Genomic DNA, 25,971 nt, shown 5'->3' on the forward strand with positions numbered 1-25,971 from the left:
CCACCACAACGGCAAGGATCGTATTGTGTTTAACTGCAGCTACCAGATCGGATCACAAAATCTGAATAAAGAGCTCTTGCCCGGCCCAACACTCTGCCCCTCTCTACTAGGCGTGCTACTACGCTTCCGCCAGGACAAGGTGGCTATCAGCGGCGACATCAAAGGGATGTTCCTGCAGGTGAGACTAGTGGAGGAGGACAAGCCCCTGCTGCGGTTCCTATGGAGAGAGAGGATCGGAGATGAGCACCCAGCCATCTATCAAAGGGAAGTCCTCCCTTTCGGAACCACATGCAGCCCATGCTGTGCTACGTTTGCACTACAAAAACACGTCGCAGAGGACCCAGCAGCAGATGAAGAGGTCCGACAAAGTGTGACAAATAGTTTCTACGTGGACAACTGTTTACAAAGCGTCTCGACGCCAGAAGAAGCCGAGGCTCTTCTACTCAAGCTCCGCGCCTCCCTGATCAAAGGCGGCTTTGATCTCAGGCAGTGGGCCAGCAGCGACCCGCAAGTATTGCGCAGCCTCTCCCCCGAGGACAAGGCAGCGAGCAGCGAGACCTGGATGGCGACCATCCCAGGAGAAGCCCAAGAAATGACACTAGGACTAGTCTGGCGCTTCAAAACAGACTCGCTCCATTATAGACACAAACCCCTGACCAAGGAGCAGGGAAGGTCGACGGCAATACCGACCACCAGACGGAGTGTATACAGAACACTCGCCAGACAATATGACCCGTTGGGATGTATTCTACCTTACACCACCAGGGCAAAGATGATTGTAAGAGCGCTATGGGACAAGGACCAGGGCTGGGACGATCCCATACCCGAACACCTTGCATCCACATGGAGAGAGTGGGAGACGGAACTCCGCTCACTCCCAGGTGTTAACATACGCCGCAGCTACTTCCCACCCACAGTGAGGCCAGAGACATGCAAGATGGACCTGCACGTATTCAGCGACGCCTCCGAAGTAGCCTACGGTTCGGTGGCCTACTTGCGTGCCCGAGAGGAGGGAGGAGAAATACATACTGCTTTCATCCTGGCTCGCTCAAGAATAGCCCCACGAAAGCAACAATCTATCCCGCGTCTAGAGCTCTGCGCAGCCCTAGCAGGAGCGCAGCTCGCCACGTTAATCCAACGTGAACTCACCATCCCGGTGCAAAGAACAATCTTGTGGTCAGACTCCACGACAGTACTCACATGGATCCGGTCTGATTCGTGCAGATACAAGGTCTTCGTGGGAGTCAGAGTCACCGAGATTCAAGAGTTAACAGAAGTAGCGAGCTGGAGGTATGTGGACACCAAACACAACCCAGCTGACGTCATCACCCGGGGAATGTCCCTGGATGACCTCACCCGTCACCACCTCTACAGTGACGGACCAGAGTTTCTCAAGCTCCCCGAAGAAGAGTGGCCTACACCCACCCCAGGCGAGTAAAGAGGAGGCCGAAAACAAGAAACCTATGTTCTGTGGATTGAACACACTCGTCTCCACAGACCCCGACATAGACGATTGCCTCACCCTACAGAGTGCGCAGCTAAAGACATTTCTGTGGCACCACCCAGAGGTTCAGCCCACGACTGACATTTCAGCAGCTGACTACGAAGAAGCAGAACTTCTTCTACTACAACGAGCCCAGAGAGACTCGTTCCCCGATGAGCTAGACTGTCTACAGGGAGCAAAGCCCGTCCCATCAGACAGCAGACTGCTCCACCTAGCCCCCGAGAGCGACGCCCATAGTCTCATCAGAGTGGGTGGTCGTCTGCGGAGAGCCCTAGACTTACCGGATGACGTCAAGTACCCGATAGTCTTGAACAGCCGACACAAGGTCACAGAGCTGATCATAAAGAAATACGACGAGGATGTGCACCACGCAGGGGCAGAGAGAGTCTTCGCGGAGATCAGACGTCGTTATTGGATACTGCAAGGGAGAGAAGCAGTGCGGCGCTTCCAGCGAACCTGTCTAGACTGTCGTAAGTGGCGAGCCCAGCCCAGTATACCCCGGATGGCTGACCTACCTCCCTGTCGCCTCCGACTCGGCGACAAGCCTTTTCACTCCACCGGTATGGACTGTTTCGGCCCGCTGTATATAAAGAAAGGAAGAGGAACCGAGAAGCGGTGGGGTATTGTATTCAAATGCATGACCACCAGAGCGATACATATCGAACTCCTTCCAACCATGAGCACAGACTCATTCCTTATGGCCTTCCGAAGATTCACATCACGGAAAGGAAAACCGTCTACATTATTGTCTGATCACGGGACAAACTTCAAAGGCGGAGAAAGAGAGCTGAGAGAGAGCTTCCAAGCTATGGGCCCAGAACTTAAGACCCACCTCGCTCCATCCCAGATTGACTTCCAGTTTAATCCCCCGAACGCACCTCACTTCGGTGGAACTTGGGAACGAGAAGTACGTTCTATAAAGACAGCCCTGTACGCCGTGCTTGGGGGCCCAGACCGTGGCGGAAGAAGTCTTAATGACAGTCCTCACGGAGATCGGGGGAGTATTGAACTCAAAGCCCCTCGGTTACGTCTCAAGTGATGTAGCAGATGTCGACCCAGTCACCCCCAACACACTCTTGATGGGGCGGCTGGACCCCGCGCTACCCCAGACAATGTACAGGCCTGAAGAAGCGAACGGCCGAAGAATGTGGAGGTACAGTCAAGTATTGGCTGACAAGTTTTGGAACAGCTTCCTACTCCACTACCTACCGTCTCTACAGACCCGCCAGAAATGGGTGAAAGAGAGAGACAATTTGACAGAAGGAACAGTCGTCATGATTATCGACCAGTCACTACCCCGAGCTATGTGGCCGGCTGGCCGCGTAAGCAAAGTGATCACCGGTGCCGATGGAAAGGTCCGAGCAGCTGAAGTGCTCGTCCAAGGGCGGACCTACACCCGACCCGTGGCGAGGCTAATAGAACTGCCAAGGCTCCCCGATACTATCGATGACGACCATGACCCCATGATTTTGTGAACTGACTGACCCTCACAGCGGACATTGAGTAGTGGACAGTGCGGTTAATCTGTCTCTGCTTAGCTAATTAGGTGGGACTAATTAGGGGGCGGCTGTTACGAAGGATCAGATTAAACCGAATATATATATTTATTTATGGATATATATTGAATAGTATTTGTATGTCGTTTGATATCCCTTGTATATTCCTTGTACATATGCACGGAATATCCCTTTAGCCTACTATAGCCCATAATAGTTCATTCTCTTATTGGACAAAGGACCAGGCGCCAGGGGACCAGCCCCTGGCGTCAAGTTCAAAGGTACCAACGAGACATGTCCGTACTAGCCCCGGCTCCGCTCAGGGATACGGCTACCGAAATGAGAGTGGCACTATTTGTTCACCGTGCATATAAATATGGCGCAAGTAAATGTAGAAGTCCCTTACCCTTCTTCCCAACTTAGTAACAGAACGTGAAGCCTCACCCACGATATGACGTGCGGTGAAGTATGGCCTGTTTGGCCTTAGAATAGCATTGAGACCTCGTGCGAATTAATAACTGAATTGTCAGAGTTTGGCACTGTACCGTCGAGTGCGACGTATTTCTATCAAGTAATAATAGTCTATCGTGTATGGTGCATCGTGCGGTTAGAGTTCTAAAGTGACCAGCATCTCCAACGCTTCCTCGTGTTATCTAGAGTCTTATCCAGGTTGGGCCGACCACATGGCGCTTTCATCCGAGGAGATCTAGGCGAGGACCGAGGGACATGTACACTGGATTACCTACCCGACGACTGCTGAGCCCTATGCGGCTGGAATATATATTTGCTTTGGTACTGTGATTTGTGGAGCGGATAATCGCCGACGCCTGTGAGTGTTGGATTTACCCCCGAGAGGAGTCAAGTTGAGTCGGCGCTCAGAGAGACTGAGGTCGCCTAGCTTCTTCTTCATTGTGGAGCTACAGCCTACAAGAGAACCAAGGTGTATTCATCTGCGGATCAAGAGTCTATTGCACTGTCTTCTGTACTTGAAGTCTCCATAGATATCGTTGACCAGACGGTCTACTACCGACGGCTCTCCTACCCCCCCTACCGGCTTACAACCGGGAGGACCCCCTCCAGAATATCCCGCTATATCATTAAGTGTACCATAGATATAATTCCCTAAGAGCCAGGTTGTATACTTGCTTCCTGCGTAACCAGAGATTGGACATTCAGTGTTGATTTGCCTACGAGTACTCCTTTGCCTTACAAGTGCATTCAAATGATAAATGTAAGATAAATATTCTATGTACCTTTTGCTCCATTAAATATTTGATTATTACCTTTGACTGGAACCGATTTCATTGTGGAAAGTGTTCATCATATTTAGATATCGTGTACTGTATGGCCAGTAGTTAAAGTACATAAAGCGGTAGTGGTTTAATGATACCATACTTATCAATACAGTCAGGGAATTGTACCCCTCAGTTACAGTTCCCTTAGGTTAATAGTCCGGCACAATCTGTTTTTCTATAATAAATTTAAAAAAAAATCCGGAATGGAGATAAACTACATACTTTTCTCAGATGGCATCTCAGTAATTGGTCTCCAAGTGGTCTGACGACCTCAACGTTTGGTACGACTAAAAAGGGATGCACTACTAGATGACCCCCCCCCCCCCCGTCATCCTCTCAAACCATACGTCATATCTAATAGGATCATCTAATTCAGGGGTTCTCAAACTTTTTTATACCACGACGACCCCATTTTATTTAGGAACTTTTTTTTGGCGACCCCCACACCTAATGTATCACGTAATTTCAACGTGGAATTAAGGAATATCAAAATAAAAGCACACATCGTTGAACTTGATCATGCATATTTATTAGACATTTTTATTATAGCACTATGTTATCAATACACATTTATAAAACGAGGCATATTTAGCCAAAATATGTTGCCAGAATCATTCTTTTACTTGCCAATGCACTGTCACCTATCCAGGTCAAGTCAAGAGTTTTATTTGTCACGGCATACAAGTATACAATGAAATGCGGGTGGTCTTGCCCGCAACGATGTGCAATACAGTGGTACAACATATAATAGAATCCAATAAAAACAACATTGTGCAATAAACAGGTAACAGGTAACATGGTGTGACATCTCGGTATCTGTACATAGTTATTTACAGAGCATATAACATAGTGCAATACACTGTTACTGTTGTTATACTAATTTAAAGTGGCCTTTCCTTTTGGCCATAAGTGGGTGTGTGCGGCATGAGTGTGTGCCCGCTCATGTTAAAGTGTTAAAGTGGCTGCTAGTGTGTGAGCGTGCACAGCGTGCGTGTCGTGTGTGTGCTTGTAGTTTGAGAACCGCTGATTTAATTGTTTTCCCCGACATGACTCACGTTCCATCTCCTGGCCCAGGTAGGAGCACCAGTGGCTCCTCATGTCCTCCACAGCGAGCAGGTCCTTCTCCGTGTCGTGGGCCGTCAGCAGGGGGATGCAGGGAACCACCAGCTCGTTCATGACGCTCAGCCCCGTGGTCACCTCCGGCTCCTCCCCGGACTCGAACATGCCGGCCGCCTGCTCGTTCAGTTTCTGCACGGGGGTGGGGGGGGGGGGGGGGGGCATGAAGACCAGTTTATATATGACCCTACTTGTTCTCATTACAGGGTTCCCACAAAATGAAATTCAAGGACTTTGAAGTACTTATTTTTTTTATTATTACATTTTTTTAGCATTTTTACAGCTTTTTATTGGTCACGCAGGACCGACAGAGGAGTGGGCGAACGGGAGGAGAGGTGGGGAGGACATGCGACAAATAACGACGGGAGCTGGGATCGAACCCGGGTCGGCCGCGTAGGTGCGCTATGGTATCCCCCACGAGGGCGCCCCTGAAGTACTTTTCTAAGCACTATTTTCCATTTTAAAAGGGCATTTAAAGGGATACGGTTAGAATATTTATGGCTTAAAACCAATTTCCGACTATTCGTTACACTTTAGATAAAAAAAAATTATATTTCTTGATTCAGAAATATTTTATCATGGATGAACAAAACTTTCAATGTGAATGGTTGATTTGAATTTCAAGGACTTTTTAACCACCTTGTTAAAACATTTGCTGTTTAAGGAATTCCAGGCCTAGACTTTTTTTTTCTTTTTTTTTTTACAAAAATCAAGCACTTTAACACTTTGGTTGCCTTGGGTTAAATTAATGATATACCATACAGTAGGTTGCCGGCTCTATTTGTCTATGGAGAAGTACCCCTTCTTTGCATGGCTATAACTTTTTAAATTCTATTGCTACATTGCCATTATTAGGGCCCATTCAAAGTCCTATATGTATTGTTCATTGTGTAGCAACGTTAAACTTTTTCATTCACATATTCATAGTAAAGTATGGTCTAATGTATAAGTATGTTTTCATCTCTTTCTGCAGCTTTCTCCAGAACGTGATCTATAGCCCCAAATGCATTATATTGATGATGCAATACAGTTTTATGGCAATCAGCGCGATATAAAAAATTCCAACTAGACGTACTTCTAGAAGTTACTACACGTCATCTGATGTTGACCGGATGGGCTAGGGGGCGTTTATAATTCCGTGGGCAGCGTTATACCAATCATCTAATGTGGGTCAAATGTTGATAATAGCAGTTAGTATCGAAGACGGTAACGTTACACGCTGAAACTCACCCCAGTCTCTGCGCGCCGTTGGGCGATCATCGTCGAGTTGAAATCTTATCATTATGGGATGTAAATTTACCCGGTCCATCTCCAGCTTGTATAATGGTATATACGTCCAAATCATGTTGTTTATCGAGTTATTGGCAATCGATCACTGTGTAGTGTGACGAGCCAGAGTCGCGGGACCTATAGCGAGCGCCGGAAGTACTACGGTCGTCTAGGACAACCTCTATTCAACATCCTGTTTGGTGATTGCGCCGATCGGCCACCAGATGGCGCTCCTGAACCGCCAGAGAGCTCAGTGGGTCCTGCTGGTGGATCTCAGGCCAGCGGAGGGGACATATGAATCCGATCGCAGATTTTTGAAATATTGATATAAGGACGCTGTACAGCGTCCCCCGGCAACTTGAGCATGGCCAGCAATGACGTGAAAAGATGTTTCATGGCAGTCAAAGTGTTAAGCACTTCAAGGACCTTGTGCGAACCCTGTTATTAACTATACAAATCCTGTCAAAGTGTGGTCGCGGACTGTACGCTGAACGTGACGTTAGAACTGTGTCTGTACAACAAACGGTTTGTGAGATATGAAAGGGGGGCATGGCAGTGTGTGAGTTGAGCAGAGACAGACTGCAGTGTGTGAGTTGAGCAGAGACGGACTGCAGTGTGTGAATTGAGCAGAGACAGACTGCAGTGTGTGAATTGAGCAGAGACAGACTGCAGTGTGTGAATTGAGCAGAGACAGACTGCAGTGTGTGAATTGAGCAGTGTGTGTCTGTGCCTTTAAATGTGCTTCTGATCTGCCTGTGATCTCGCTTGGTCGCTGAGGGTCGCTAACTCTCACTCTGGCCTGCAGAGACGACGCAGCAGCACACATGTCCAACTAATGCAGACTGTGGGAGAACGAAACGCGTCAGAGAATTTTTTTTTATCTTGCGAGTGAGTTGAGAAGTGTATAAACTAGAGGTAGGCATAGATAATTTTTTTTAATCTAGATTAATCTATCTGCAATCCTGGAGTTAATCTAGATTAAAATGGCTCATTTGAAGTCTGCCGAAGGCATTCAAAATGTCTGTTCTATGCAGTGTTGTGCTAGTTACTGAAAAATAGTAACTCAGTTACTTTACTAGTTACCCAAATACGACATGAGGCCTTTATGTAAGAGGATAACATTAAATCAAAGATGGCAATGAAGAACCCACAGAGACAGAGAGAGAGAGAGAGCGAGCACTTAGGTTCTAGGTTGAAAATAAAACAAGTGCACGCTAGGTTGAATGAATTGATGAACAATTCATGTCGCCGTTGGAACGTTTCATTATAAGCGGCTTGCAAGTTGCAATGTTGGTTAAAGGAAATCTCCAACATTTTGGGAAATTAGCTTATTTAACATCTTCCCTGGAGTTAGACAAGAAGATACATACCTTTTTGTGTCTCTGTGCATGCATTTATCTTAGGGAACAGTCGCTCCGTTAGCGTAGCTTAGCTTCATCACTGGAAGTGGGGGGGGGTTTAGAGCCTGACGTTCCCTAGTGCCCTACAGTCACCAAATACACTCCAAATACAACTCCAAAACGTTCCTGTAAACATGTTGTGACCTGTGTATTTACCACGTGGAGAAATAAAAAATTATTGAATTCGACAATTACGTTTTCTAAGCAGATATTACTCTGAACAATTTTTTGCCTAACGACTCCTCTCTGAGCGCAGTCAGTGATTTCTATGTGGAAGCCGTGTTTGTTTACATTCTCATTCATTCAAAGGATCCGAACCGATTGAAGTTTATGGATACCATGACTAAATGATTAAAATCCTCTTACCTTGACGATTAAAAGCCTCCCCAATTTAGAAAACAGTAATCCAATGGCTGGTATTGATAATATACTACTAACTACTGCACGCTCGGAGCTAACCGGAGCTAACACTAAAGCTAATATAATGACTTCCTTTCTGGGGGGTTTCAAAATAAAAGAGCGACGTCTATAGCAGCGGAATACGTTTATTTTGTACATTATCTAACGTTAACACAAACCTAAACTAACTTTAGGTTAGTTGTAACCTAAACACGGCTTCCACGTAGAAATCACTGACTGCACTCAGAGAGGAGTCGTTCGGCAAAAAATAGTTCCGAGTATATCTGCTTAGAAAACGTAATTGTCGAATTCAATTATTTTTTATTTCTCCACGTGGTAAATACACAGGTCACAACATGTTTACAGGAATGTTTTTGGAGTTGTATTTGGAGTGTATTTGGTGACTGTAGGACACTGTAGGGAACTTCAGGCTCTAACCCCCCCCCACTTACAGTGATGAAGCTAAGCTACGCTAACGGAGCGACTGTTCCCTAAGCTAAATGCATGCACAGAGACAAAAAAGGTATGTATCTTCTTGTCTAACTCCAGGGAAGATGTTAAATAAGCTAATTTCCCAAAATGTTGGAGTTTTCCTTTAAGATATGATAGCTAGCTTACTTACAGAGACTTGTGGTGGAGGTTCTAGCTGTGTTCAACTTCGAACGAGCCTGCCAGCTTGATTTGAGCCAGGCAGAAAACGGGTCCAGAAACGAACGTTTTAATCCACACCACAATATGTAAACAAAGGTTTTAAACTTTTAACCATCCACAACAGAATACTGCAGTCCAAATGTATTTCCGATGCTTGATTCTTCTCTCAGACCGACGCAATGTCTTGAACTATTATGTTTATTGGCGACACGAGTGTAGTAGCAGTGTGTAAATAAACACGCCCACAACGTGTCTCCGCACACAGGAGTTCTACGCACACACAGAGTAATTCGACCAGGTATACATCAGCTAATGTAATTGGCTCCCAGACCCAATTTTGAGAATAGATTAACGGCGGCAATTCTTTTATCGCGCGATAATAGTCTGCCGTTAACTTAGCCCGGTAAATGCGGTAACGGCCCGGCCTTAGTATAAACGTTTTGAGCCAAAAAGGTCAGAGATTGAGGGTATGGTGGCAAAACTTCGACAAGAAGCATCTCTCTCTCCCCCATCAAGCCGGTCACGTTGACACCCTTCTGGTTTCTGTGCCGCACATACTTTGGGTGGAGTAGGACACCAACATTAGATTTTGGGAAATAAAGTACTGTGGTTGCCTTGAGGAAGCCCCACTAAAATAGGAAATTATGTTTAGTAATATATCTTATTAAAACGTGAAAAAATGCTATTTTCTCAGTACAGGTATTGATTGTTATCGATTGGTACTCTATCGATTGCCAGTTAGTCCACAACAGCTGGAGGAGACTGACTCCACACCACACACACACCAATGTCAAAGCATTGTCCTACAGCCCCTGGAGCGGATGTCGGCAGTGACGTACTTAGCAGCGTTTCCGTTAGCCGGTAATTACCGGTATTTGACCGGCAAAATCTGTTGAAGTCCGACATATTTAATCTCTCCGGTCTTAATGTCCGGTGAAAATAATTCCCTGAGTCTAAGCACAATTTGATTATTTGAATTGTATTAAAATAGGCTAAAATTAAATAGCCTATGCGATGAACGAAACAATCATTACATTTGTTTCATTGTTGCTTCACCAAGCAGGTATAATAATGTTGTCAGCGAGAGCTTAGTGCTGGGTTTTGCGAGTGCATGTGTAGCTGCAGAGCCGGAGCAGCAGCGGCCATTACAGCGGCCATTGCAGTACTCCAATTCAGCCATTGGCAATTCAATGTTGGGTGGGGGGCGCTGCTGTGCGGTCCCCAGATAGAGCCAGAAAAGAGCCAATAACAGCTGAATCTGCTGCTCTGCATCGACATACTCTCGCAAATAAGTCGTTGGGAGGTGGAGAGAGAGAGAGTCTTCACGCAAACCCACGATAATGTTGCCGTCTCTCTCTGCCAAATTTCTCAGTTCTTCGCTTGATATAATTAATACAAATGTCCAATATAACGAAATTCGTTAGCTCATAAAAATGTGATTATAACAGACTGCTGTTTATTATTGTCGGGCGACTGCCCACAGACACCTATTTGATTTAAAGTCGGCAGCAGCATGGAGTCTCGGGACTTATTTTATTTGGAATATAATGGCTTTATACGCAAAAGTAGCCTAGTTTTAAGTAAAAATATTATAAATCTACATGCCTTGATGATGTCATTCTTTTGTTTTGTTGTCATTCTTTTGCCTATCAATTGTTTTTAAGCTCGATAAACTCTGACCGGAATTTCTCTCATTTGACCGGTAGATTGAAATCTACCGACACTGAGGCCGGCAACAATTTTTTCTAACGGAAACCCTGGTACTTAGTGATGCATGTGGAAAGACACTGTATCGCCCCCCCCCCCCCCACACACACTCCCCCGTTCTTGGCCACACCACCTTGCTGCCTGTCACAGACAAACTCTGTGACCTAGTAGTGGAAAACACCTCTCATCGCGGAGCCACAACAGCATTAAGCGACGACAGGGTGGATTTGAAACACATACAAAATTGTGTTTAATGTTAAGAGCAGAGCAGAAGGTAGACAGCTAAGCAGGTCTAGAGATTCTGGCCAGAGATCTTAGATGGCCATTTTAGCTGCAGAGAGTGCTTGAGGTTAGCTGAGGACGTGCTTGTGATTCATGGTGATGTGTTTCTCCCTGGGCCTCCTGCTTCCTATTCCCACTCCAGTGATTACATTATGAACACAATGTTGGGTGTAAGGTTACAGAGTGCAGCAACAACAGCACCGCTACAGAACACTTCCAAGCTGCGTGCGCCAAAAACAACCCCAGACCACAAATGGTACCAGAGCACAGCTTGAAATGAAAGCAGGGCTCTCTGATCAGAATACTGAAGAGATTTTGATCTGCCAGGCTGAGGGAGTATTGGCTGAAAAAGGCTAAGGAAGCCAATGTACAGGGGCGCAGCATCCTATAAGCGACATAGGTGGTTGCCTAGAACGCCACCCAGAGGGGGTCGCCAAAAAATGCACCCAGCAAAAAAAAATTATAAAAAAATTACATTTACATTTCTTCTTAACACTATGGGTGCCGGCCAGAAATCCGGAAAATGACTGTGGATTGCCAGCGCTATTTGTCTATGGAGAAATTCCCCTTCTTTGCATGGCTATAACTTTTTAAATTCTATTGCTACATTGCCATTATTAGGGCCCATTCAAAGTCCTATATGTATTGTTCATTGTGTAGCAACGTTAAACTTTTTCATTCACATATTCATAGTAAAGTATGGTCTAATGTATAAGTATGTTTTCATCTCTTTCTGCAGCTTTCTCCAGAACGTGATATATAGCCCCAAATGCATTATATTGATGATGAAATACAGTTTGATGGCAATCGGGGCGATATAAAAAATTTCAATTGGACGTACTTCTAGAATGATCTACGTATGATCTGATGATGACCGGATGGGCGGGGGATCGTTTATAATTCCGTGGGCAGCGTTATATCATTCATCTAGTGTGGGTGATATGTTCATCATAACAGTTTATATGGAATACGATAAAAAATAACGCTGAATCTTACCGTATCCTCCTCGCGCCGTTGGGCGATGAGCGTGGAACAGTCATTTACCTATTATGGTATGTAGAAATATCGGGTCCATTTCCAGCTTGTATAATAGTATATATGTCCAAATCATGTTGTTTATCGAGTTATTGGCAATCGATCGCTATGTATTGTGTCGAGATCGAGTCCCGTGAGCCAAACAGAGTGCCCGGAAGTAATATGGTCGACCAGCACAACCTCCATAGCACTTCCTGTTTGGCGATTGCGCCGATCGGCCACCAGATGGCGCTCCTGAACCGCCAGAGAGCTCAGTGGGTCCTCGTGGTGGATCTCAGGCCAGCGGAGGGGAAATATGAATCCGATCGCAGATTTTTGAAATATTGATATAAGGACGCTGTACAGCGTCCTCCGGCAACTTGAGCATGGCCGGGAATGACGCTTTAAAGCGTTTTCCGGCAGTCAAAGTGTTAACACTTTAATCGCAGAAGACGCTGGGCAGCGTCTTTCCCCGCCATGCTTATTCTGCCGAAGACGCTGGGCAGCGTCTTTGATATCAATATTTCAAAAATCTGTGATCGAAATCATATTTCTCCCCCGGAGACATGATATGTACTGTTGAGCCCCTCTCAACTCTCCAACGGTTCAAGAGCGCCATCTGGTGGCCGATCAGCGGATCGCCAGGGCGGAAACAGGAAATGAAAGCTGGTGCTCATTTCAATTCGGTCCGATCACTCTGTAATAGTCTCAGGACTCAAGCTGATCACAACGGATAGCAATCCGTTACCAATAACTCGATAAACAACATGATTTGGACGTATATACTATTATACAACCTGGAAATGGATCGGATATTTCTACATCCCATAATAGGAATATTTCAGTTCCACGCTCATCATCCAACGGCGCGAGGAAGATACGGTAAGATCCAGCGTTATTTTTCAACGCGTTCGATACTAACTGCTCTAATGATCATATCACCCACACTAGATGAATGATATAACGTTGGCCACGGAATTATAAACGACCCCCCGCCCATCCGGTCAACATCAGATCATACTTAGTAACTCCTAGAAGCACGTCCAGTTGAAATTTTTTATCTCGCACAGATTCCTATCAAACTGTATTTCATCATCAATATAATGCATTTGGGGCTATAAATCAAGTTCTGGAGAAAGCTGCAGAAAACGATAAAAACATACTTATACTTTAGACCGTATTTTAGTATGAATATGTGAATGAAAAAGTATGACGTTGCTACACCCTGAACAATAGATATAAGACGTTGAATGGGCCATAGTAATGTCAATTTAGCAATACAATTTAAAAAGTTATAGCCCTGCAAAGAAGGGGAACTTCTCCATGTTAAATAGGGCTGGCGAGGGATGGTAAATTATGAATTTAACCCTGGCGATCAAAGTGTTAATTTTCTTTGAAAGCAAATTTGCACACTCTTTTATCGTTTGTTATTGTTATTATTAATATTATTATTATAATTGTTTGTTAGCAACGTTGTTTATTTGTTTTAATTCTTTAGTGTGCAATTTACATTTATTCTTAGCTCTTGTTCTTGTTTGTAATAAATAAAGGTGCAGTACTTTACTGTATAACTGTTAACACTTTAAGTGCCGAAAACGTGTTTAGGCGTCTTTCCTAGCCATGCTAAAGTTGCCGAGGACGCCCTAACTCGTCTTTAATATCAATATTTCAAAAATCTGTGATCGGAATCATATTTCCCCTCTGCAGCCTTCACACACAGTTCTGAGCTCCTCTCAATCCTCTAGCGGTTCAAGAGCGCCATCTGGTGGCCGATCGGCAGAAGCGCCAAACAGGAAGTCATGTGGATGAAGTGGTGATCACCCATATTACTTACGGGCACTCGCTATAGGTCCCGGGACTCGAGCTCGACACAATACATAGCGATCCGTTGCCAATAACTCGATAAACAACATGATTTGGACGTATATACTATTATACAACCAGGAAATGGACCGGGTATTTCGACATCCCATAATGGAAAACTGTCTACCCCACGCTGATCGCCCAATGGCCCGAGGAGACTGGGGTGAGTTTTAGCGTGTAATATTACCGTGTTCGATACTAACTGATCTGATGAACATATGACCCACATTAGATGAATGGTATAACGCTGCCCACGGAATTATAAACGCCCCCTCGCCCATCCGGTCAACATCAGATGACGTGTAGTAACTTCCAGAAGTCCGTCCAGTTGGAATTTTTTATATCGCGCCGATTGCTATCAAACTGTATTTCATCATCAATATAATGCATTTGGGGCTATAAATCACGTTCTGGAGAAAGCTGCAGAAAGAGATGAAAACATACTTATACCTTAGACCATATTTTAGTATGAATATGTGAATGAAAAAGTTTAACGTTGCTACACCATGAACAATACATATAGGACCTTGAATGGGCCCTAATAATGGCAATCTAGCAATAGAATTTAAAAAGTTATAGCCCTGCAAAGAAGGGGAACTTCTCCATGTTAAATAGAGCTGGCAACGGATGGTATATCATGAATTTAGCCTTAGGCAATCAAAGTGTTAAGATGTTTTGATTGGGGGGGGGGGGGGGGCAGTGGTGAAGCTTGCCTAGGGCGCCAAATGTGCTAAGTCAGGCCCTGCCAATGTAATATCTCAGCAAACTCAAGTTGATTATAACATCTTAGCTCAGTCGAGGCTAAGGTTCTAGTAGAAGAAGTCTGATACAAGGGAAGGGAGTGTATATATATATACAAAGAGATTTGGGTTGCAGAGAAGAACTGCTGTGAACTGAGGTTTCTAGTTTTATTTAATTGTAGACATAATATGACCATGGATGGAAAAAAGTATCTACTTTCAATGTCTCCCGTATTACAGCGCATATATGTCCATCAGTTACAGTTACAAGACTTAAGATGAAGGTTTGAATAAAATGAGGGGACATTTTGGGGGATTTGGTTTGTTTTATGGGGGAAGTGTAAAAAGTACCCAGAAATTAAAGTATGGGTACCGTCTCAAAATCGTACTCAAGTAAAAGTCAGAGTATCTGGCTAAAAACACACTTGAGTAAAAGTAAAAAAGTTTCTACTTTTAAATGTACTTCAAGTTAAAACTTTTTTTTTTATTCCGGGGCAATGAAATGTTCTGTTTCGTCCTCGTACTATCGTTTGTGGCCATCTTCTGTAGCTTGTCACTCTGACTGTCTATTCTTCTGATAGCAGGTGTTTAATCAAAGATCCCCACTTTCTAGTTCTGCACAAGGACCAATCAGCATGGGTATGGGCGGGTTCATTTTCCATTGATGGGGATTTGATTGGCTGTAGGATTAATAACGTTAACGTTAGTTCGGCCAGAGAAACAAATATACTAATTAAAATAGTTGGACCTGCGAGATTTGTACTTTGTAGATGTAATTGAGTAAAAGTACAAGTATACAAAGCTAATAATACCCGTACAAGTACAAATCCCCAAAAACAGTACTTAAGTATTGTAACTCAAGTACTTTCCACCCCTGATGGTGTCTCACCAGTAAGCACTCTCTGCGGTAGTGGCTGAGCAGCGCCTCGTCGTGGCCCCTGAACGGCCCCTTGGCCAACAGCTCCCTGTTGTTCTGGTACGAGGAGATCAGGTACATCAGGGCCTCCTCGTAACTGGAGAGAGGGAGAGTAGAGGTATGAGACACAGGGTTCCCACAGATATTGCAACATTTAATTCAAGAACTTTCAAGTACTTTTCTAAGCACTATTTATTTTTATTTTAAAAGGGCATTTAACAGGATACAATTCACTTTTAAATGCGTTTTTCTTTTGGAAAGAAATCGGATCCAATATTTATGGCTTAAAACCAATTTCCGACAATTAGTTACACTTTAAATAAAAAAAAATCTATTTCTTGATTCAGAACAATTTGATCATAGATGAACAAAACTTTCAATGCGAATGGTTGATTTGAATTTCAAGGACTTTTTAAGCACCTTGTTAAAAAATGGGCTGTTTAAGGAATTCCAAGCCTTGACCTTTTTTTGGTAAAAAACCAAGCACTTTAAGCACTTCAAGGACCTTGTGCGAACCCTGTATGAGACATAATACTAGTCGATGGCTTGGTGCACTGAATTACTCACGTGGTGCCCATGAATCTACCTCAGGCAGTTACACACTGTGTCAAAAAGCAACAATACGGTTTAACACTAAATATCTATATCTAAAAAGGGGGCGTAAACACAAAGTGTTGGACAATGTTATGAACAAAATGAAATTCAAAAGGTTCTCCAAGTACATTGTGTATCCCAGAGTAAGATGCAGAAAGGCACAGGAATTCTACATCATTTGCTGCCCTCTGCTGGTCACTTTTTGAAGGTTCACTGGTTTGCCATATGGCTATAGGCTACTCAATAACATACTACCATTTGAACGAGAGTAAAAAACATCTCACACAAATCTGAGAGACAGAACACAGGCGAGCCATCATCAGCATAGACGCCTACATAATGGAGCAGTCGAAGCAAGTGCCCCACCAGTATTGAGCTTGGGGGGGCAAACATCTGATTTTGCACCCCCACTTTTTGATCATATGAAAAATATGATATACCCCCCCCCCCCCCCCAATATATAAATCTAACCATAACTACGTAATTTCAATCAAATTAATAATACGCAATGACACTTAATAACAAGTTTTTAAGTTTCCAAAGATTGCGAACCCCCCCCCCCCCCCCCCCTGCCCCATTATGGTTTGATCCAGTGCCTCCCATCTCCAGCGCTTAGACCTTGGTGCAGCCTGCAGGTAGGCTGAGTGTAAATATCAAAGCCCACAGAGTGTGTCATAATATTGGTGGCAGGCAGGCAGGCTTTTCCAGTAAGTTGTTCAAATAAAAGGATTATGTTAGACATGTCTTTACTATTGATTGGTAGAACTTCTACGGTTCTACCACGCAATACAATAAAAGTGTTTCACGGTCCCGAAATGCGATCTGGTCATACGGTTTCCTCTAATAAATAATAATAACGTTTCCCTCTCTGGTTGGCGTTAGCTTTAGTGCTAGCCGCTAGCTAACGTTATCTAGATATGTGGTGTGAGCTGGATGACGTTGACTTCATTTGCAAACGTTAACGCTATCTATATGGCAGACGAGCAGGGCCGGATTAACGACGGCCGCGGCCCGTGGGCCTTTAGTGACGAGGGGCCTCCATTTTTTTTTTTTTTTTTTATTTTTTACTTTTTTTTTGGAGATCGGTGTCATGACTGTGCACTGCAGACTCAGGGAGGAGGCAGAGAAGGAGAGAAAGAGACACAAGAGTTACAGGTAATGGAAATATATCTTTTTCTCTTTCTTATTAAAAACTTGGCCTATTTGAAAGGAGATTGATTTAATAAAAATAAATGAGCGAAAAATCAATATACAGTGTATATACAGTATATATATATTAATATATTATTATTATAGTAATTGGCCATCATACTGCAATATAAACTGAGTTTTATAGTGAAAAGAGCAGCTTTATTGGTCAAGATTGAAGGCTCTATATTGCAGGAAATTGCACGTACAGGTTCATTAAATTATAAAAAAAAAAATCTGCCATGGAGGGGGTCGTGCCGGACCCCCTCCAAACCACCCCTTGCCTGTCCAAAGAAATTATTAAAAAAAAAGAAAAAATTAATGAAAAAAAAAATCTTGCACCCCCACTTTCAACTATAACTAGGCGGCCATGATCATCAGTATGGCACGGACACTAGGAATAACACAAGGTGTTACTGTACTTAGCCTTCTGGAACAGCTCCAAGCCAATCATCAGCAAGATGCTTGTCTCACGGAAATTCCTGTAGTCCTGATGCCACATCTGATCAAAGTAGAGAATGGGAGAAGGTTACTGACAATGAGTTCTAAAGGATGGATATTTTTTTTATATATTCTTTAATTTTTCTATTTATTTATGGTCTTTCTGTATTTTTTACCCATCCCAATTTAGTCGTTATGCCTATTCCCTTCCTGGTCGTTGCGCGCATTGCCCCACTGTCAGCCTGGGGAGGGTGTAGAACTACCACATGCCTCCTCCGATACATTGTGGAGTCGCCAGACGCTTCTTTTCACCTGATAGCAAGGGGTTTCACTGGGGGAACGTAACTCGTGCATAGGTTCATGCCATTTCCCCCAGATCCCCTCCCTGCTGAACAGGCGCCCTGACCGACCAGTAGGAGTCGCCGTTTACAACGACCAGGACACATACCCCACCGGCTTCCCACCTGCTAACACTGCCAATTGTGTTAGTAGGGACGACTGACCAAGCCGGACGTACCGCTGACAGCTGGATTCGATCCCAGAGTCTCTGCGGTGGTAGGCGAGTTTAAAACTGGATAGGGATCTTTTAAAACTGATTTGATCTATTCAATAGGAACTTGTTTCTTTTATTTCATTTTAAAAGCACATTCTAATGAGAGCTCAGGGGCCAGGGCCCAGAACTGCAGTCATCGCTGACCTCATACTCGTCCAGGTTGACCTCCTCCGGCTCAATCAGGTCTAGTTTGGCACGTGCCACGTTCATAATACTCTTACATCTGGACAGAGAGATAGAGAGAGGAGAGAGAGAGACAGACAGACACAGACATAGACATAGAGAGAGAGAGAGACACACAGACAGAGACAGACCGACAGAGAGATAGAGGCAGATAGAGAGACATAGACAGACAGAGAGGAGAGATAGAGATACAGAGACACAGACAGACAGTGAGAGAGAGAGAAGAAAAGAAAAGAAAGAATTATAGAAAAAAAGGACAAAAGAAAGACAGGAATAGAGAGAGCGATGGATAAAGAGAGACAGAGAAAGCATTAGTGTTGTGCTGGTGAGTCACTGGGTTCTCCAGGAGAGATGGTGCTCCCTGCCCCCAGGCCTCAGCCTCCGGAGGGCTGCTATTGAGGCCACATGCACACAAATCTAATTATCCCGCTCAAAATAGAGGAAGGGAGAAAATCAATGTTTCACTTGAGAATATGTTATCGAGGCCAACATGCACATTTGAAAACTTTTAGGAGGTAGAAAAAATATATGAATAAAAAAAATACAACTCGACACCCTGATAATTAGAAAGGATCAGGATATGATGGAAGATGGAAGGCTGCCTCCATGTCTGATGACCAGACTATTGTGTTGTTGTTGGGAAGTGTCTCTTAAAATTAGGGCTGTCAGTTTATCGCGTTAATTAGATTCATTAATTACACAGCAAATTATCGCGTTATGAAAATTAACACAAAATTAATTATAACTATATATATATATTTATTTTTTAATATATATTTTCTTTTTTTATCTCATTCATTCCATAAGAACGTAGAATACACATTTACAGACTTTTTTTTTATATGGTCCATTTGCATGTTCTTGGTATCTGATTCTAGGGACATCTATGGATCTCAGGGAATGTATTCCCAGTGTCAGAAATACTGTGTCTGTTACTAGGCCTGAGTAAATTTTAATGAACCAAAGGAGAATATCAATAACATTTTTTTTTATCTTTGACTGTGAATAACACTATGCTCAAATTGACCAGACCTGAAAAATCTAAGCAAATTAATAGATGGAAGATGATTAAACAGAAGGTTTTGTAGATACAGTACTGAATTCTGCCATCCGGACACATGCAATTTGAAATATGATTATAGAATATAGAATATCAGGCATAAAATGGTTATGCGATTAAAATGCGATTCATTAGATTAATTAATTACAAATCCTATAATTAATTAGATAACTTTTTTTAAATCGCCTGACAGCACTACTTAAAATATATGTTTCTGTGAAGGTGGACGTCTTATATGTTGCTGTGAAGGTGGAGGTCCTATATGTTGCTGTGAAGGTGGAGGTGTTATATGTTGTTGTGGAGGTGTTATATGTTGCTGTGAAGGTGGAGGTCCTATATGTTGCTGTGAAGGTGGAGGTGTTATATGTTGCTGTGAAGGTGGAGGTCCTATATGTTGCTGTGAAGGTGGAGGTGTTACATGTTGCTGTGAGGTGTTATATGTTGCTGTGAAGGTGGAGGTCCTATATGTTGCTGTGAAGGTGGAGGTGTTATGTTGCTGTGAAGGTGGAGGTGTTATGTTGCTGTGAAGGTGGAGGTGTTATATGTTGCTGTGAAGGTGGATTTCCTATATGTTGCTGTGAAGGTGGAGGTGTTATATGTTGCTGTGGAGGTGTTATATGTTGCTGTGAAGGTGGAGGTCCTATATGTTGCTGTGAAGGTGGAGGTGTTATATGTTGCTGTGGAGGTGTTATATGTTGCTGTGAAGGTGGAGGTCCTATATGTTGCTGTGAAGGTGGATGTCCTATATGTTGCTGTGAGTCGAGTATCATCCCAGACTACATTATATAGTCAAATGTTTTGCTCCCCTCTGCTGGTGATTCATGGAGGTTCAACAAAAAAGCCCCAAGCAGTTCTCTCTGCACTGATGGGCGTTGTCACACAAAGCAGGTGGGAGGTGAGAATGGCCCATCAAGTCTGAGCAATATGGACAACATGTCCTTTCAGTACTGTATTGTAAGCACACATTTACCTGCAGCATTATGTAACTTCAGTGCTGTATTGTGAGCACACATTTACCTGCAGCATTATGTAACTTCAGTGCTGTATTGTGAGCACACATTTACCTGCAGCATTATGTAACTTCAGTGCTGTATTGTTAGCACACATTTACCTGCAGCATTACACAGTCTCCCATTGGAATTCACAGTGATGACCAATCTCGTTCTACAGGGTTCCCACAGACATTGCAAAACTAAATTCAAGGACTTTAAAGTACTTTCCCAATCACTATTTTTCATTTTAAAAGGGCATTTAAAAGGATACAATTAACTTTTAAATGCGGTTTTGGGGGGGGGGGGGGGTCGGATTCAATGTTTATGGCTTAAAATCAATTTCCGACAATTAGTTACACTTTAGATAAAACAAATGTTTTTTTTTATCATGGATGAACAAAACTTTCAATGCGAATGGTTGATTTGAATTCCAAGGACTTTTTAACTCTTTGGACGCCAGACTCTAAGATAGTTGGGTTATCACGCCGACCGTTCAGCACCAGACCCGAGTATACGGGTTTTCATCGTTATTTCTTTTATTCGATATGTCCCTTCATTACAGGCACACAGACTCGGGGTTAACATGGGGAATCATCCTGAGAATGCCAAAGTGCAATACCGGCCGCATCCACCCAGGTGGCAGCATCGAGCACCCTTTGAAACATTATATCTTGGCCTGTGCATTGATCAAATGTCTCAGGCCCACTTTTCTTTGTCGGGCGAGGCGGGCGGGTATCCCAATCCCATTGAGAAGAGTCAAATGCCTCCGATGCATCTGTTGTGGTGGATTATGTTGGCGACACGATGGACACCGGTACTTGGACTCGCGATCAGACAATTGGAATATTCTTTTTGGGGTACCTCCTAGTGAAGGTAAGGATTAAATTATATCAATCCTGCTTTGATCCAACCATGATTTCACCTCGATCGCAACGTGCGTCTGTAACATTACTCCACAACGTATGTTGTTGGTGATGATCAAAGCATCAAAAAACGACCCCCCCCCCTTTCATGCATTCATGATGAAACATAATACCTATTTTATATATTTGATTTGGAAATAGTAGCGTGTCCAGGCGAGAAACGGCAACGCTTTTAGTGAAAATCACATTTGACTGTATATCGTCGTTTTCTGGGATTAGACAGGATCACTCTAAAACTGTATTCATATTCACCAGGGTTGGGCATCGTTTGGATTTGAACGATTCCGGTTCCGATTCCGATTCTCCATTTCGATTCCTGTTCTAAACGATTCTCGATTCCGATTCTTTGAGGTGTAGGTCAAAACAGGTCACAGCTTATTTCGCAGGAGATTTTTTTTTTTTATCTTAAAAAAATGTCAGTTGACTTGATACAGTTTAATTTGGTTGCTGTACTGTAACTAGGGTATTAATGAACAAAGTAAAACATTTTTATTTTTTTAAGAATCGAAATTAAGAATCGAAATGTTAAGTTAGGAACCGGTTCCTATTAGAACCGGTTCTCGGTGCCCAACCCTATTCACCACGGTATAACACGTGAACGTATTGACGAAAACATTTATAATTTTTCATATATTGAACGATGGATACTGATAGGTGATGTCAAATGGGCCATAGTATTGTATCCATAGCTATAATATAGAATATATATATAGCCCTGAAAACACCACCACTTATTCCTATCTTTTAGACCGTTGGCGTGGTAGGAACAAATATGCTCTAGGCTTCCGGCGCTGATTGAGTTAAGCACCTTGTTAAAAAATTTGCTGTTTTCAAGGAATTCCAGGCCTCGAAATTTCTTTGTAAAAAATCAAGCACTTTAACACTTCCAGTGCCACTGGTTAACATGGTAAAACGTGGTTGAATGCCACCACCCACTTCAATGATAGCGTTGTGAATGCATAATCTCTGTCTTAAATTATGGCTATGTGTCTAATCTGCCCGTCGCTTATCAATGACTTGTTTGCAGTCAACATTGTCGAAACGGATTTTTTTTTTTTTAATCGCTTCATTTCCGTTTTATAGCATTTTGAAAAGCCCTCGTTTTCATGGAAAATATAAAGATTGCGTGATAATCTGCATTTACTGGAATATTTTGACATAGACAAAAACGTTGTCATTTTTCTGCCTATTTATGAATTGTTTTCAAATAAATGCTAGATTATCGATCGTATATGTGTACTTATGCACGCTATAGAAGCGGGCTGAAATATCTATTCTCTCATTTCCTGATCAGCGATCACAGCCACACACACACATACATAGGGCAAACGCTGATATCTCTGTGAAAACAGCTCTGATTATCCTAAGATTGGTAAAATAAATTCCTTACCTCAGATCAGATGTTATCCAAAAAGATTATTCCAATTCCTGATCGCCATTCCAAATATCGATTGCGTTTATTGATTCAGCGTTGGGTACTGTAAATACATAATCCACGCATTTTCCGGGCCGGCGATCACAATGGATTCTTCAGTTGGCTTGACGGAAAAGTTAAATGAGGAAACTGGCCCCCCGCCCCCCCCTTCATCAGTCTAAAGTAATGGGGTGCAGTTACACAGGGAGAGACGATAGGGGCAATATCTTCCCAATTGAGCTCAGAGAGAGTCTGCAACACGAGGCTCGATTGATGAAATATGAATTCAAATCACCAATAAAAAAAAATACGACAAACAAACGCTATATAGCATTGGCGGCACTCGACGGTCGGCATGAACTAACGACAAAACGCGTGGCTGGCACTCAAAGTGTTAAGCACTTCAAGGACCTTGTGCGAACCCTGCTTCTATTCTATGGACAGAGTATTTCTAGACGTGAGTAAAGCAGAACAGCTGCAGAGCACAGCGGCGTGCCCATCGTACCTCTCGTCGAAGGCCAGGTTCCTGTTGGTGAACTGCATGAGGAGGGTCCTCTCCACGATCTTCTTGGGGGTCTGGTTCTGGATGAAGTAGACGATGACGTGCTGCAGCCGGTAGTCGTTCCCCGGATCCGTGTCCTCCTGGGCACACCTCAGGAGACGAGCGTACTCCACCTTTATGGCCTGGGGGGGGGGGGGGGGGGGATAGGGAGAAAGAGAGAGGGGGAGAGAAAGAGAGGAGGGGACAGAGACACGGAGAGAGAGACGCAGAGAGAGAGGGGGCAGAGAGAGAGAGAGAGGGGGCAGAGAGAGATAGAGAGAGGGGGAGAGATAGAGAGGGAGAAAGAGAGGGGGAGAGAGAGGGGGAGAGAGTGAGAGAGAGAGAGGGGGGGAGGGAGGGAGAGAGAGATGGAGAGAAAGGGGGGGGGGGGAGAGAGGTCTGATTGAGGATGAGGCATAATGGACATGCTTACTTTAACACTTGATGATTTTACACCTGAGCCAAGCACTGAATAATAAAAGGTAAGTTGTGTAGGATTTTCTACAAACTCATTCCTGTCAAATTAATTGTGATAATGTAGTTGCTTTTTAACTGCTGTATTTCATTATTTGCTCTTGTGGTCGACTGACATTATTTTCTTCTTCATCTGATAAAATAATAATAACAAATAAGAAACAAAATTGCGGAACTTAAGTTCACTAATGTTAGCCATATTAGCTAGCTAGCCTAGCTGGTTGATGACGGCTAGGTTTGCACTCACCAACATTAGCCTAAATAAACATGGAGTTCGCTTAAATTTAGCCTGACAAAATATTGATAACCTTTGGATATAAAATAGTGCAGAAAATATTGATTATAATATTTGTACCCTTCAAAATATTGGTGAACTTCGTAGCCAAATGTAGCCCCTTTCCAGAGAAGCTAGCATGACCAATGGATTCATTGTGATCTCTAGTTTCATATGATACAATAACTTTAACTCTAGCATTAATATTGAGACCGTCGCACAAGATGGTATTCGATATCAATCGACCGTCTGCACATATCCGCCCGATATATCGGCTGACAATTAATTTTCCCTCCCGCTGCTTTTGATGTGTAATTTAGCAATGTGTTGAAGGGACATTGCAGGGAACAGAGCAGCCTGAAAACGACTGTGCTGCGCAGATTATCAAGGCTACCGTTTGCAATAGCCAGTTACTTTTTCAGATAGTATTCAAATGTTTCACAATTAATTTCACAGAAATATATGGATGAAAAAGAAATCCTACATGTTACATTACAAGTATAATTTCAGATTGATGGTGTAAATGGAAACAAAGAAATATCAGCCTTCACATGGAAAATACATGGTAGACGGATAACTATAAGCGTATTTACTAAAATGGTAAAATAAGTATCAAAACAGAAATATTCCGATTATGTACTTGACAAAATGTGATTTCACAAGATCCAGATGGCTTGCATTGCACTTTTTTTCCTTATTGCTAGGTTTTTAGTGAGTTTTTCCTTACCTTCGCGTGGGGTATGTGTGAGAGTGTTGCATTAATTTAAATTTGTTTGGACATCATGGTGTTTTTGTTTTGTTCTTGATTTATTGTGATGTTTCTTCTTGACTTGTTTAAAGAAGACGTGTCCGGCCCATGGGGACATTAACCCATTCAGTGCCAACCACGAGATTAGTCGGGTTAACTCGCCATGTGTTGTGTGCCAATCATGAGTATACTCGGGTTTTAATCGTTATTTCTTTTATTAGCGATATCTATACATTTTTCATCCATCCAGCCTGACGTTATCATTGGGAATGGGTCTGAGCTTGCAAAGGGCAAATACCGCCGGCTATTGTCTCCCGGATGGTATTGCACATCATTGGATTGGATTGGCTGGGACTGTGCACCAGAAAAAAAACTCCGGTCCGGGGTTTCCCTTCTTGGGCAAGCAGTATCGTGTTACCACGTTCACTGGCAAGGCTGGGAGCAGGGTCGATTATGTGTTTTGGACTAGAACGTTGGATCAATAAACGCCATCAATATTTGGAATGGCGATCAGGAATTGGATTAATCTTTTTGCAGAACATCTGATTCTATTTTACCAGTCTTGGATTAATCAGATGTTTTTTTCTCCGCCATCGGAGCGTGTGTGTGTGTGTGTGTGCGTGACGTTAGCGCTGACCAAGTCATGGATAATCGATTTTTCAGCCTGTTTCTCTAGCGTGCATAAGGACACATATACTATCGATAATCTAGCGTTCATTTGAAAATTATTCATAAATCAGCCGAAAAATGACAACGTGTTTTGTGTATTCCACTAAAGGGCTATTATCGCGGATTTCTCTGGAATTACTAGAAATCTCCAAAACTATACTCGTATTCAAAACGGTATAAAACGGAAATGTACCAATGAAAAAACAATCCGTTTCGTACATGTTGACTGCAAGCAAGTCATTGATAAGAGACAGGTGTATTAGAC

At 43.2% G+C, this 25,971-nt stretch overlaps 1 protein-coding gene across 3 annotated transcripts in view; it reads right to left on the reverse strand.

Annotated features, from left to right (window-relative positions):
* usp25 (ubiquitin specific peptidase 25) overlaps nt 1-25,971 on the reverse strand; it is a 189,758-nt gene that overhangs the window by 7,796 nt on the left and 155,991 nt on the right. For all 3 annotated transcript variants that reach the window (XM_084320122.1, XM_084320123.1, XM_084320121.1), the window contains 5 exons: nt 23,506-23,684; nt 18,573-18,651; nt 17,857-17,936; nt 15,626-15,749; nt 5,351-5,543 (listed from right to left, as the gene is read on the reverse strand). In XM_084320122.1, the coding sequence (XP_084176248.1) occupies nt 5,351-5,543; nt 15,626-15,749; nt 17,857-17,936; nt 18,573-18,651; nt 23,506-23,684 (655 nt within the window). The remainder of the gene's footprint in view (nt 1-5,350; nt 5,544-15,625; nt 15,750-17,856; nt 17,937-18,572; nt 18,652-23,505; nt 23,685-25,971) is intronic.

Source organism: Notolepis coatsorum, assembly GCF_963971535.1.
Source record: "Notolepis coatsorum genome assembly, chromosome: 8".
In the NCBI taxonomy this organism is placed as follows: domain Eukaryota; kingdom Metazoa; phylum Chordata; class Actinopteri; order Aulopiformes; family Paralepididae; genus Notolepis; species Notolepis coatsorum.